The sequence below is a fragment of the Podarcis cretensis genome (genome assembly GCF_951804945.1).
Source record: "Podarcis cretensis genome assembly, chromosome: 3".
Taxonomy (NCBI): domain Eukaryota; kingdom Metazoa; phylum Chordata; class Lepidosauria; order Squamata; family Lacertidae; genus Podarcis; species Podarcis cretensis.
Genome location: NC_137172.1, coordinates 26,142,070 through 26,157,204, shown reverse-complemented (window position 1 = coordinate 26,157,204; position 15,135 = coordinate 26,142,070). Strand labels below are relative to the sequence as shown.

The 15,135-nt window shown below is 42.8% G+C and overlaps 1 protein-coding gene across 3 annotated transcripts in view; it reads left to right on the top strand.

The window, feature by feature from the left end:
• KCNH1 (potassium voltage-gated channel subfamily H member 1) overlaps positions 1–15,135 on the top strand; it is a 236,001-nt gene that overhangs the window by 12,809 nt on the left and 208,057 nt on the right. For 2 of the 3 annotated variants that reach the window (XM_079968553.1, XM_079968554.1), the window contains exon 2: positions 13,252–13,378. In XM_079968553.1, coding sequence (XP_079824679.1) covers positions 13,252–13,378 — 127 coding nt within the window. The remainder of the gene's footprint in view (positions 1–13,251; positions 13,379–15,135) is intronic. The other variant, XM_079968555.1, reaches the window with a different exon arrangement.

The following is a 15,135-nucleotide window of genomic DNA, read 5'->3' as shown; positions in this document are numbered from 1 at the left end:
TTAAGCACTTTTAAATATTCTTTCGTAGCTTTAAACGAGGCTTGCAGTAAACAGCCCTTCAGATAGTGGATTGTGCTCTGTAATGTAGGAAATGTGACCACTCCTCATAGCAGAGGTTTATGAAATTATGCAAAGGTAGCGAACAGAGAGGTTTTTCTTAATAATAAATATAATAATTCCTCTTTTTCTTATTATTATTTATACCCCAGCCACTCTGGACGGCCCCCAACAGAATATTAAAAACATGATAAAACATCAAACATTAAAAACTCAGCCAGATGTGCGGGGTATAAATAATATTATTATAAATTATTATTATAGTACTCACTCACCCCTATTTCCAAGACCCTGCACTTGCAGTAAGTTATTGTTAAATATTTGGGGTGTGTGGTGAAATATTTGCTACATTCCCATTAACTATCCTGCGTTGGGATGGAGACACGGGCCTGTGGCAGACCTGAGTGTGTTTTCAAGCTGAGTCAGTCAGGGAGGTTTGTTCGTTTAACATGATGGAACACTTTATTTTTAAATGACATTCCCACCTCCTCAGTTTGAAGTGCGTGTGGTGCAGCCCTGACTCTCTTGTCTTGCTGCCTCAACCTGCTTTACTTTGCAGACTTGCTCTAAAAAATAGAAATATCTGCATGCTGCTTCCTTGAGAGAGGTTTTGGGCCCCAAGAAAAGCAGTGCTCATGGGCCTCATTTTCCCTTGGCAGAGCTAGCCCCACCATCATTTATCTGTATTTATTAAATGCATATTAATTATTATTATTATTATTATTATTATTATTATTATTCTGAATTTATATACAGTGGTACCTCGGGTTACATTCGCTTCACGTTACAGATTCCGCTAACTCAGAAATAGTACCTCGGGTTAAGAACTTTATTATTTATTAAATGCATATTTATTATTATTATTATTATTATTATTATTCTAAATTTATATACAGTGGTACCTCGGTTTACATACGCTTCAGGTTACAGACTCCACTAACCCAGAAATAGTACCTCGGGTTAAGAACTTTGCTTCAGGATGAGAACAGAAATTGTGCTCTGGTGGTGCGGCAGCAGCAGGAGGCCCCATTAGCTAGAGTGGTGCTTCAGGTTAAGAACAGTTTCAGGTTAAGAACGGACCTCTGGAACGAATTAAGTACTTAACCCGAGGTACCACTGTACCACTCTATACCCAGGGGACCCACCCTTCCTCCCGAAGGAGCCCAGAGTGACAAACCTATCATCTTCAAAACAATAGAATAAAAACAATCCTTCTAAAAACAATCACTTGCCCCCTTAGCTAATCATTTCAAGGTTGCCAGGAACAGAAACTTTCAGCTATCAAATGCCTGAATAAACAGGAATTTGGTTTTAAACAATTAATCTGAAAGTTAATAAAGAGCGGCACAGGCTGTACCTCACTGGAGAGAGCTTTCCACAAACAGGGGCTGTCACCAAGAAGGCCCTGCTATGGTCAATGCCAACAGAAGGAACAGGCAGAGTAAGGCAACCAGCTCAGGCGGCTTTTGTTAAGGGGCAAGTTGCATGTCTGTGCCATGCTGTCTGTGCCATGCCTGAGCTTCCTAAGATAGTCTGCTGCCTTCAGGCGAGGTGAAGGATGCTGCCCCATCACCTGTGTTGAAGTAAGGCTCAAATGCTAGCCTGGCAGGCTTCTGACTGTTCATAGGATGGGTGATGGTGGGGCCACCTTTGACTCAGGTTGCCAAATGTCTTGGGCCATACCTCTTCCTTATCTCTAGCTGACATTCTGCCTCCTGGTTCTCCTGCCTGCCTGATACAGCTTTGCTTACTCCTTCTGCTGTATTGAGGCCTGTGAGAGAGTGAGGGGATCGTAATGATTTCTGCTTGCTGCAGTTCTACTTCCTGAAGGGAGCAATCTGGCAAGGGAGAATCAATCCTTTCACATCTCTCTTCCACTGAGCAGTCTGCTTAGCAAAGGAAGCAGGAAAATAATGCTAGCAGGTCTGTAGTCACGGCCTGTGAGGGCTTGGCCCCCTGCCTGAGGTGTATCCCAGGACTCTTCTCAGACACATGCACCGCTTTTTTGGGCTTTCTTTTCTTTTCTTAAAAACCAAATTCTTCATCTTTTCACTCACAAGAGATACAAGGGGATTGTGTTGCCTATTGAACCTTGACTCCTCGATTCAGGCTTCATGCAGGTTTCCAGATTTATTGGTGCTGTTTTTTATATAGCTCTCTGGCAGCGCTGATAACACGGACCTAAGGCAGGGTTTCTTCTATTCAAAAGGAAGAGAGGGGACATAGAAGGTGTGGGTTTTTTTTTTTAAAAGCAGGTTTTGCAGCTGCCTAAATAATTCCCCATCAGACACCCCAGGCTAACGAAAGAGAGCAAAGCAAAGCTGAACAAGTCCTTTGCCGCTCGCTTACACTCTGTATCAGTGGTGGTTTCTCAGTCATTCTTATCTACTCTACTGTAGCTAACAAGACAAACCAATGGCCCTTGCCCCAGTGTAAATCCCAACTAAGGCTGCTTACTCGTTTGTGGCACGAAAATGCAGTTTTTCTGAATCCGGAATCACTCACGATCATCTTCAGTACAGTGGTACCTCGGGTTACAGACACTTCAGGTTACATACACTTCAGGTTACAGACTCCACTAACCCAGAAATAGTACCTCGGGTTAAGAACTTTGCTTCAGGATGAGAACAGAAATCATGCAGTGGCGGTGCGGTGGCAGCGGGAGGCCCCATTAGCTAAAGTGGTGCTTCAGGTTAAGAACAGTTTCAGGTTAAGAACGGACCTCCGGAACGAATTAAGTTCTTAACCCAAGGTACCACTGTATGTTGATTTCAATCTAGATTGATTCTAGATCTTGCCTTCCACAAGTTTGGGTGTGGTTACTTGACAGGCATTTGAAAACCCACATCTTGATTAGGTGAGTCATGCCTTCTCCTCACTGCACAAGCCCAAGAGAGAGTGGTGATTGTAATTTTGGTATATGATGCTCCCCCACAGCATCACTGGGCAGGTGATAGCCTTCTCCCATTGTTGGGACTGCCTACACCTGTTTTCAAATGGGCACACTGTGGGATAATGATCCACAATGAGCTTTTATTTTCAGAATGAAACCAGTTTCTCAAGAAGTGCTTTTCATGAGACAAATGTATGCAAAAGATCTAGATTTTGTGTGGACTGCATGGCGGTGTGTGTGTGTGTGTGTAATCTAGTTAGGTCTCCATTGACTCTAGATTAAAATGTTGTGAGTATGCAGTCTTAAGTGACACAGACACTGGCTATTGGCACATCCTGCAAGTTATCTATTTCTGTTGCCTCATCAAACTGGTGATTCCAAAACTGGTACCTCTCAAATACTGGGCTTCCTTGGTTTTCAGCAAGATTGCCTGCTAAGTACAAGACAGCTTTTCTGAACTCTGCTTGCTCAAGTAGGCGTTTGTCTTTCATGTGAATCAGCGCTGGTATTTCTTTATGGATACAGGCCCACCCAGACATACATCCGAGGTCTCTAAACCTTTGCTGCAGAATGTCATTATGTTTTAGTAATAATGCTGCAGAAATAGAGGCTGCCAGGGTTTGTTGTAGTCACACATTTCAGCACACACCTATTTTCAATTCTTTTAGCACTGTGTGGCAAATCATTCCATTTGAAAAGGACCAATTTTTTTAAAAAAAAGGAAAATAAAAATCAATCTCCTCCGAGATGTTTTACCATCCAGAAATACTGTGAAAGGATGTGGACTCTGAGTAACAACCTTTTCCCGTTCTTTTTATCCATTGTTCTCAGTAGAGTGGGTGAGAGCACAGACTGTAACTTTGTTCAGCCTTACCGCTATCTTTTATGCATCCAGAAAAAATAAATATGTGCTTGTGTGGAAATCTTTAGAATTATCTGACTTTTTTCTTCACGGGATGGATGCCATAAGAAGTGCCGTCTGCATAGATCTCAGTTTTGCCTTCATTAATCAGTTTTAACACAGCCTGAAAACTGCAGTGCTATATCAGATTAATGCCCTCCTAAATAGGGTTCCTATATGTCTGGAATTTCCCAGACATACGATACATAGCCAGCATTTGGCTGTTCAAAACTGTGTCTGGGTGGACATTCCAGACGTATGGTGACTCATGTCAGTATTTACTTAAAATTAGCTCAAAAAGTTGTGGGTTTTTTGTTGTTGTTGAGATTTTGCTGTTGTGTCCAGATTTTCACCTTTTGAAATAAGCTAATCTAAGGTTCGTCAGCGAGAAAGTTAGTAATGGCAGAGAAGCTTCCCTGAAACGTGGTTTGTTCAACATTTAGTAGAGGCTGTTCCATTAGGGTAGATGGGGCACTGTTACACCAAGCTCAGTTAGCCCCCGTACTATTGATTGATTGATTGATTGATTACCCGTCTTTCACCCTTAGTTCCCAGAGTGGGCCACAACATTGAAACACAATGCTAAAGACAGTTTAAAACAACTCACAATTGCGAAAATAAGGTGAGCCCTAAAATATAGGCCTCAAGTGTCAAGAGCCAGGGCAAAGTGGTGCGTATTCAGCATTCTCAGGAAGCTGTACAATTAAGATGCCAGACATGCCTCTGTGGGGAGGGGACACCACAGAGAAGGCCCTCTCCTGGGTCATGACCCACTCCGAGCCTCTGAGGGTGGAGGAACCACCAAGAGGGCCACCTCTGCTGATCTCAGCACCTGAGGGCCTGAGGGCCTTCCTGCTTACAACTAATCTAATGGGTGTTATTTCCTGTCAGCTCCCTCTTCCTCAGTCTTAATGTTGCCCTTTAAGAACTCAGCAGGGACCACTGTAAGTAGGTTAAAACATTGGCAGGATTTTAACCACACTTGTAAAGTAACAGAAACTATGGATAATTTAGAAGGATAAAAATTTGGATAAGTATTGATATGCAGTTGTAAATATTATCATTAGGACCCATGGAAGGGATGGGGGAAGTCAAGAGATTCAGAGTAATCTCAATATTTGGATTTTGAATTGTTTTGGTTTCCCCCCGCTGTATACTTTAAAAAATCAAATTAAAAAATTATTTTTAAAAAAGAACTCAATAGGGAGGAGAGTGGGGGCCCCAGCCACCACTGTCAGCACCACCCACGTTCCCTTACAGTGGTTAGCCTCTAGGGAGTATTTGGTGTTGTCTACGCCACATTCTCACATCAGGTGGGATTATAGTGCAGCCCAAAGTCCTGGCCGTTGCCTAGCAATGGATAGATAGAGCCGTCAGTTTCCATTCTCCCTCTTTCTAATTTTTCATATCATACATCCCGTTGTCTACATTTCTTCAGCCACATTAGAATAACACACACACACACACACACACACACACACACTGCGCTCTCTCCCCCCCCTCTCCTCTCAAAAATTGCAAGCATTTTAGCATGAATTTTTCCTGATATACACATTTTTGCAAAGCCTACTGCAATGCATTTTGCAGGTTACTTTCACCAATATAAGCATTTTTTTTAAAAAAACTGTAGTGCATGCAACTTTGTATACATTACTTCTCTGGAACCCTGTTGCAAAATTCAGAGGTGTGCAAATTTCAGAGCTTCTTGGACTTGTGTTCCAGTTTGTGTATTGTTTTAGAAAGGGCAGATTTGATAGGCTCACTTTTAAATCTAAACTTAAATGAAATTTCATCCCTATCGTTTCCCCACTCCAGTGCACTCCAGGACAAGTCCAAACATCTTTACAATGAAATCAGGTTCACCGGCAAACAGGGCTGCCCCAAGACATTTTGCTGCCTGGGGTTAAGGATAAGATGTGGCCCCATTCTATATGCAGAAGGCAAAACTTACTTCAACAAAGGGCATGTGACAGCATCGTCCATTGCACCCACGGAACTCTGTCCCCCAACAGAGGGAACTGTAGTGAGGATTTCAAATAAATAGACTGGAGAATGCCCTTATTCTGAAGGCATGTGGGGAGGGAATATGTCCTTGTTGCCAACACAATCCAGCCAATTGCCTCTGTTTTGATCCTCTGCTGTGGTTTCTTTTGCCACAGTGCCTTGCAAGAATGGACAGGCAGGCTGCACCGTCCGCTCAACAATATGTTTGTCCCATTGCAAAAATGTGTATTTATTTATTTATAGCACAGCATCTCTTAAAAAACCACTGAATGGGCAGCAGGGCCATCTTGGGGAAAGAGTTAAAATAATAATGGAAATCAGTTCCTCATTTCGCCCCATCTCTGACCTTGCACACTGAGTCACTATTGCTATTAATTAATGGGCCAAATATTAGACGTGGGTACCAAATGCACAAATCCACATTTCAAAAAAGAGTAACCAGTGCCAGATTACCAAATACACAGAGTAGGCACCAGTTTATAGGCCCGATGCCTTTTAGTGATCCTGTGACAACGGATCAAAATAATATTGATTTGATCCTGAAATAAAACTGGTTTATGCATATTTATGTATTTGGACATAATTTGCAAGCACCCTCCCCCCCGATTTTGACTGCCTAGGAGCCTCCACAGGGTTTAATTGGCCACTGAGAATAACCTGTTTGTTATATTGCTATATAGTTCTTTTGGTATAAAAAGACAGCGACTAATTACAGCTATTTCTCTTAAAATACTCAGTGTTTACAATTTAACCCTGAGTGAATCCAATGGTAGGTATTTAATGTTATCCTGGTACTGAAAACTTTTGTTCCTTGCCCCTTAATCTGAAATTATGTCCGTAGAAAGATGCTGCAAGCTCAGTATTGGACCCCAGTATCCATCAATCTGCTCCTGTTTCGATGTTCTTGACTGGATTGTGAACATCAAAACCAATAGGACATTCTGACATGGTCCTTACAATTAGGACGGAATGCAATTTGAAGTTTACACTGGTTCATGTTGGGAGTGAGATAGAGTTAATAGGAGAACATAATCTCCAGGAGGGATGGGCTCCTAGAAGGAGAAGTGGTTTGGCTTAATGAATCACAGTAAGTGCTAATGTGCTTTATTGTTTCTGGAAGACCAGCAAAGAGCTAGCGAAAAGCTAAGGGGATTTAACACAGGCTGGGAGAAACAGAGCAGTTAAAATGTCCTGCAGTTATATTGTCACCGTGTTTTACTTCAAAGGGAGTGCAAAAATCACTTTTCCTGTTGTAAATGCAATTGGGCAGTGGGTGTACATCACTAAAGACATGTTGATTGAATCCCACGTGCCCATTGCACGAGGAAAGCCTTTTACGGAGAAAAAAGGGTGATGGTGGCAGGAAAAGAGGGAAGTTCAGAGGCAGGGATGTTTATGCTTCTTTTATTTGGGTTTCTCACTTGGAGAAATTGCTGTTGACAATAATAAATATGTCGTGAGATGTAATGTGGGCGGCTTTTTAAAAATACAGACATGGAGGCGTAGTGCTATGGAACAGTGCTAAAAGGACATGCTTGTTTCTTTTTCTTCTTCATTCTTTTTCTCTCTTTGCTGCAAACAGGATAAGCTATCCTTGGGAATAAGAATGATTCGGAGCCTCCGTTTCTTCCTACTTGCTGTAGGCCAGTGATTTCCAAACATTCTGGTTATGTACGCACTCAAACTGCTAGTTTGGGAAGCAGTGCAGACAATACACCAGCCACAATTCACATCTATGTTGTCATTCCTTATGAAATACTGTGTTTTTGATGCATTTTCCCCAAACCAGCTTTGACTCAGATTTAGAAAAGGAACAACTTAGCTGTGTTTTAAGCTAATAGTGTGCACATAGCTTTTAAGCCAATAGCGTGCACACAGCACGCATCTTCAAGGAACCCTTTCTACACTGTACTGTTAAGTAATGGGTGAACATATCAGACGACACAGCGATTCTTCAAACAGCTCTTGTTTATTCACAGGCCAGAACAGAACTGAACTGAAGGGTTCAGTCAGCCTGCTTATATAGAGCTCCACTAGAACGCAACAGTAACCATTTTCTGTAACTATCCAATCACCGAACGTCACTTTCGATCCCTTATTTGCATATGTGGACCTGAACTATCTACAGTATCCCCCTGCTAGCCCAGGGAGAGAACTTCAGTACATAACGCATACGCTGAGCAGCGCATGAGTACCAGAGCTCCTGTGTTAGAGATTTCTGGAGGACACTTGGGTGCCTATCTAGCTGACAAGGGATGCTACTGGGTCTCATTGCTGCCCCACAGGAACTGAGAGTGCATTCTAGGACATACTCAGCACCTTACCATTAAATGATATCCATGATGGCAAATCTGGGTACAATGTCTCAGTGGATTTTGGCAGTCAGTTGCCCCACTGAACTGGGGCTAAAATTTGCAAAGTTTCCTCTAGTCTTTTTGTAGGATACATTTAAAGGCAGAAAGTTCAAGCCTAATTTCCACACTTTTTACCTAGGGCTCAAAGTGATTGGAAGATATCTTCAATGTAATGAAATGATTAGTGAAGGGACCATGCTCACAACAAACTCTTTCTGCTTCTAAGTCAGAGTATAATGCATATAATGTGCCAGGAAAAAGATATTGGTTTTCCAGATTTTACTTACGGATAAAGTAGTTTATGGTGTTTGGAGTTTGAGCCCATCTGCTGCAAAAGTTGTTGCCTGCATGAACATTTCCACCATTTATTCTGCTAATTGCTATTGTGAAATATACAGATACTTCTTTTTTGAGTACTTAAAGCCAAGTTGGGATTCTATCTATCTATCATCTATCTATCTATCATCTATCTATCTATATCTATCTATCATCTATCTATCTATCTATCTATCTATCTATCTATCTATCTATCTATCTCTATCTATCTATCTATCTATCTATCTATCTATCTATCTATCTATCATCTATCTATCTATCTATCTATCTATCTATCTATCTATCATCTATCTATCTATCTGTCTATCTATCTATCTATCTATCATCTATCTATCTATCTCTGTGTTAAGATGTACAAGTTTTCACACTAGTCTCCAAAGTGACTATGTTGTTTAGTTTTAGCTTAATATATAAGCCCTGCTTTCCTATTAAAATAATAAATAAGGCGGCTTACAATAAGACATAATGCAATATAACAAAACTATAAAATTACAAATGCAATTGTTCCACCCCCCCAAAAAGCACTATGCCTTTTTCTCCAGTAACTGAGATTATCACCAACATAGAGGCTAACTATGCAAAAGAAAAACCGTGATAAAGGTTAGATTAAACACTTCAACTTGAATTTTGAACAAGTTGTCTTAGTCTTTGACCAAATAATTATGCGAAGACACATTCTCTCTTCCCCTCCCCTTCTCTTTTAAAAGTAGTTTGTACAAGAATTTAGCATCTGCATGCCAGTTTTCAGTTTACTTTGGAAAAGTTTTGAATGTGCTGGACTTCTTAAATGAGTTGCTCAAGACCAGTGAATAGAATTCTAAATAACCACCATTATAACTGCAGTATGAAAATATATCTGAGCACACGGTTTTTGAAACTCAAGAGGGTTCCTGAAATTGCAATGGACAGATCAGATCAGTTTCATCTTGAGATAATCAAAAAAGAAAATCAAGCTAGCACACTCCTGATACTCTTTTCCTGACCCGTAATCAAGAATGTGATCATGGACTACAAAGTATTAGTTGAGAGAGAGATCCAAACCTGATTTATAATGTTCTTCCCTCAAAATGATTATCCTTCCTTCCTTTGTCCCAGCAATAGCCTGGCTGGGCTTTGTTTCCTTTAGGTACCGGTATCTATTTCATGGTGCCAGGAGCCTTCTGTTATGATTGAGTCAACTCTAGACCCATTGAGGCAGTTGATCCTTCACACAATGGCATGTTTCAATAGGGCAGGAGTGGGGTGCCATTGCTTGGTGCTTAGGTTCCTCAGTTCCTGCCAGCCATTTTGACAGGAGGGTCATCATGATACCAGGTGAAACATTTTCCTTTGCCCTCTTGGTTTGAAATCAAACCATGCTGGAAAAGGTTCAGGACTTTTCCAGCATTGGCAACCAGCTGATTGCTGGTACGGTGGTACCTCTGGTTACGAACTTAATTCGTTCTGGAGGTCCGTTCTTAACCTGAAACCATTCTTAACCTGAGGTACCACTTTAGCTAATGGGGCTTCCCGCTGCTGCCATGCCACCGCCATGTGATTTCTGTTCTCATCCTGAGGTAAAGTTCTTAAACCAAGGTATTACTTCCAGGTTAGCGGAGTCTGTAACCTGAGGTGTTTGTAACCCGAGGTACCACTGTACTTGCAAAGCCTAGTGGCAAGAGCTGATGTTAACTGATTTTTCAGAAAATGATCTTTCATGATTTTTCATATTCTTATCAAATAACTACATGATGTTCCTTCAACATTTGGTGAAGCTGTTTGTTGAACAGGAGTAGGCTTGCGTTTGTGGATCAGTTTGGACTTTGGCACAGATCTGTATCCTGCTGTCTGCAAAAACAATGTAGAATTGTGCAGCTGACCAGCTGGTTCCCAAGCTACTAAAATATTTAGAAAAGAGAAGGGAATCACATCCCGTGGAAAAGATTACTTTCTATTTTTTCCTTCTTCTGGTGGTGAGGATAAAGAAGCATTGCAGAAGCCCTTCTCACACACTCCAAGTAAGGATGAAGGGTTTGCAAGCTATAGATAAGGTTATCACCCTCGACAAAGCTCATAGCCTGCCACATTGCGTGTGATGGTTCAGTGGCAGAAGTAAGATGTGACAATGGTCAGAGGGATACAAGGATTGAAGTGCAACATTTCTGCATGGACAGCATTATACCAAATACTATCAGATGATTCAGAACACTTTTCTTTATAGAAAAGCTTCACTGGTGGATGTCAAACCATGCTTGATAGAGGCTTTGAAGCCAAGGATCTTCTTCATTTCCTGAGAAAACCATGGCAGCAGCCCATGGTGCTCCATGCCAACATGAACAGGGGGCAAAGAAAATATTTCTTGCATTGCAGGGGGTTGGACTAGATGACCCTCGGGGTCCCTTCCAACTCTACAATTCTATGATGACCAGAAGTTGTGATAATGAAAGATTTCTTCCTTTCATCTGATGAGCACTGCTTTCCACAGTGGTCATGGCAGGCATCTAGGAGAGAAAGCGCATTTGCCCCACCAAAAGAAAACCTACACAAAGACTCTAAAATGATGCAGCAGAAGTCAGCTTCCTCAGCAAGGAAGTGCAAAGAAGAGGGAAAGAGACTTGCCTCCCCCACCCTCAGTCATTCCCAGCTGAGCGACTAGCTTCTCCCAGGCCATGATTTTAATAATAATAATAATAATAATAATAATAATAATAATTTTTATTTATACCCTGTCCTCCCCGGCCAGAGCCGGGCTCAGGGTGGCTAATACCAGTAAAATTACAATAGAAACATAAGAGGGACAATAAAAACACCCGAAACCCCCCAATTTAAAATACAGGTTAAAATGCAATTTAAAAAGCAGCCTCATTTTAAAAGTAGCCCATAAATCAAAACCGTAAGGGGAGGGAAGACATAAGGGTCAGATTGAGTCCAAACCAAAGGCCAGGCGGAAGAGCTCTGTCTTGCAGGCCCTGCGGAAAAATGTCAAGTCCCGCAAGGCCCTAGTCTCTTGTGACAGAGCGTTCCACCAAATCGGGGCCAGTACTGAAAAGGCCCTGGCTTTAGTTGAGACCAATCTAACCACCTTGTGACTTGGGACCTCCAAGGTGTTGTCATTAGTGGACCTTAAGGTCCTCCGCGGGGCATACCAGAGCAGCAGAAGCAGCTGGGAAGGGAGAATAGGAGTTGGCGGGGGGGTAGTTTTATAAGCTGTATGTCTTGGTTTCTCAGTTTACTCCTTTTACATGGTTTTTGTATGTATTGTGGTATTTTATGCATTGTGACTTGCAGTTATTTTTATTGATCATGGTTTAATAATTATTTATTGTAATAGTTAAGAGTGAATTTCTGTTTATTATTTGCAGATGTTTTGGGAGTTAATTTTATCGTGTACTATTGTATTTTAAAAGATGATTGAATATTACTTTATTTAATAGAAGTCATTCCATTTTAAAAGTTATGTTTTATTATGACTTTTTGCGTTGGATCAAATTATTATTGGATTTGTGTTCTTTATTGTATATTTTGTTGATAATGCAGAAAGGTCGTGTACAAATTAAAAGTGAAATGAATTGACAATGTCTGGAAGATAGGGCACAACAGCAGCCAGCGAATGAGAGGTCAAACACTGAGGCAGTCTTGTACTGTTGTTGAACTGCCCTGGACAGACTTGTGCAGATATGGGAAGTATAAGAACATAGACCAAAAAGCTGCGAGTCCATTCAGGAATGCTCTGTCCCATGACACTAGGGCGCTGCAGGATTTAACCTTCTTCTGCAGGGTCTGTAAGACAGAGCTATTCTGCCTGGCTTTCAATTTGAATTTAGCCTGATCTTTTATTCCACTCCCTTCCCTCCCCCTCCCATTTTTATGAAGATTACCCGCTCTGGGACCCCACAGCTAATTCTCCCCTGGCCTCCTTGCTGGCCCAAATAGGAGTAATTTAGCCAGCTAGCCCTGGTGACTATTTAATGTTTATTGGATGGATTTCCCCCCTAAATTGATTTTTGAACTTTGAATTTATTGTTATTCATGCTTTTATACTGTATTTTATGCTGTTTTTTGTTGTATCACAATTAAGTGTTTTAAATTTGTTGTTAGCTGGCTGAGCCCAGTTTTCTGAACCAGGAAGGGCGGGGTATAAATAAAAAAATATTATTATTATTATTACAGTGGTACCTTGGGTTACATGTGCTTCAGGTTACATACGCTTCAGGTTACAGACTCTGCTAACCCAGAAATAGTGCTTCAGGTTAAGAACTTTGCTTCAGGATGAGAACAGAAATCGGGCTCTGGCGGTGCGGCGGCAGCAGGAGGCCCCATTAGCTAAAGTGGTGCTTCAGGTTAAGAACAATTTCAGGTTAAGTAAGGACCTCTGGAACGAATTAAGTACTTAACCCGAGGTACCACTGTATTCACAAGGATGCATATCTGCTGAGACTGACTTTGATTGGATAGTTTGAGTTTGGGGAGGGAAATTTAAAATATACTTTTGTAGACTTGGGGGGGGGGGAGCATTGGGAGCTAGAGCATTGCTGAGCTGGGTGTCAATCTGGTCCTTGAATGGAATAAGGAAGAGCCTCAGAGAGCTGGGAACTGCTTTGCCCCCAGAGTGAGTGTGTGTGTGCGTGCATGCGCGCGCATGTATGTGGGGTGGGAGTCTGTGGTCTAACCCATTACTGTGCCATGCAGCTATTTTATCTAATACTGTAAATGTCTTCTTTTTCAAGCAGATACCAATTTTGTCCTGGGCAATGCCCAGATAGTGGATTGGCCCATTGTGTACAGCAATGATGGATTTTGCAAGCTCTCGGGATACCACAGAGCAGAAGTTATGCAAAAAAGCAGCACCTGCAGGTATTTCAGGGCAGATTTGCTTTCCATTGGGTAACTTGCAAATGTTGCTTTGTTCTTGCTTGGGTAGAATGAAAACAATCTGATCAGCCCACTGGTCAGTTTAATCTTCGCCAGGCTGTAGAAACCACAGCTGCATTTTGTGGCTGAGAGAGCAGGACTTATTCAGGAGGGAGCTTTTAGGATAGGGATGAGGAACCTGTAGCCCGTTAAATGTTGCTGGGCTCCATCTCCCAGCCACCCCAGCTAGCATGGCCAGTGTGCTGGTCCCGGGGGGGAGGGGGTTACCGTGCGGTGTGGTCTGAGTCCAGTCCTAGGTCGAGGGTATGGAGGCTGTCCATCAAGGGCGAAGCGGGGTCCAAGGCAAGGAGCCGGGCGTGGTCAGGAACTCTGGAAGAGTAGGAACAGGTTACCAACGATGTTGCTCCTGCAACCTGGGACTGGGCTGACTGGCCTTTATCTCCTCTGAGGCATAGGCCGGTCCCGGCCCACAGGTGACTCGTCTCTCCTGGCCTTAAGGCGAGCACTCCTCCTGAGAGAACTTAGTTCCCTCCGCGCCTCTGCCCTGAGCCTCTGCAGCTCAGGAGAGGCTGGAGGGTTACTGGACCCAGAGGCAACCTCACCTTCCCCTGACAGGGCTGGGAGAGGAGCACCTGTAGGCAATGGGTCCTCAATCACCTCCGGATCCAGAGCGGATTCAGCTGGTGTCTGCTCCTGAGGATCCGGCCCAGGTGAGGGCCCTTCAGGTTCAAGCCCCTGCCCCAGCTCAGCCGGCCCTGGAGGTGGGGAATCCTGTGCAGGCTGGGATTCCTCAGGTTCAGCCTCTGAATCCGATTCCCAGGCCATCACAGCCAGGGGTGATGGGAGTTGCAGTTTAACAGCATCTGGAGGGCCCCAGGTTCCTCATCCCTCCAAGAGTGTAAGATAACGTGCAGATTCATCATGTTTGGCACCAGTAAACCACACAGGAAGGATACCAAACACGAAACTAGCAAGATCAAAATGGTCATGGCACTTCTGTATTCTCTCCTTCTTTTAAAGTACTTAGCAGAAAATAAAAAAAATTCCATTTTGTACTCACAGCAATCTTGTGGGGACGTTAGTTTGAGAGGCCTTGCCTCACCCAAGGTTGCCTAGATAACTAAACTGGAATCTGCATCCAGGTTTCCCTTGTCAAAGTCCAAAATCTCGCTTACTACACTGGTGGCCTTCAAGTCATGACCCATGCTCTTCATGCTCTAAGGTAGTTTGAAACATTGTCATGCTGGCATTTTGTGTGTGCAAACAACTTGGGATGAATGGTTGACAAACTGGCCATCTAGGAACAAGGCTGGCTCCTGTCTGAAAACTACAATTCCCTGGGTTAATAACATAGGAAAAGCCATCTAGATCAATGGCTCATCTAGTCCAGGATCCTGATCTCACAGTGGCCAACCAGATGCCTATGGAACATCCTTAAGCAGAACCTGTGCACTCTTACATCCTGTGGTTTCCAGCATCATGGCTACTGCCAATGACTAGGCAGAACATAGTCGTCATGGCTAGTAGCCATTGATCGCCTTTCCCCGGTTTTCTGAGAAGAAAAATGTTTAAAATGTGCAGGTACACACACACACACACACATGTACAGAGGGAGAGAGAAATAGTGCAACAAAAAGAAGAGAATATAGTGTCAGGGACCGTGCTGCACAGATTGAGGAATGGTGGGAGCTTCCCCCTCTCCCTGCTCCTGAACAGGATCCTGAATCTTCCCAGGAGCA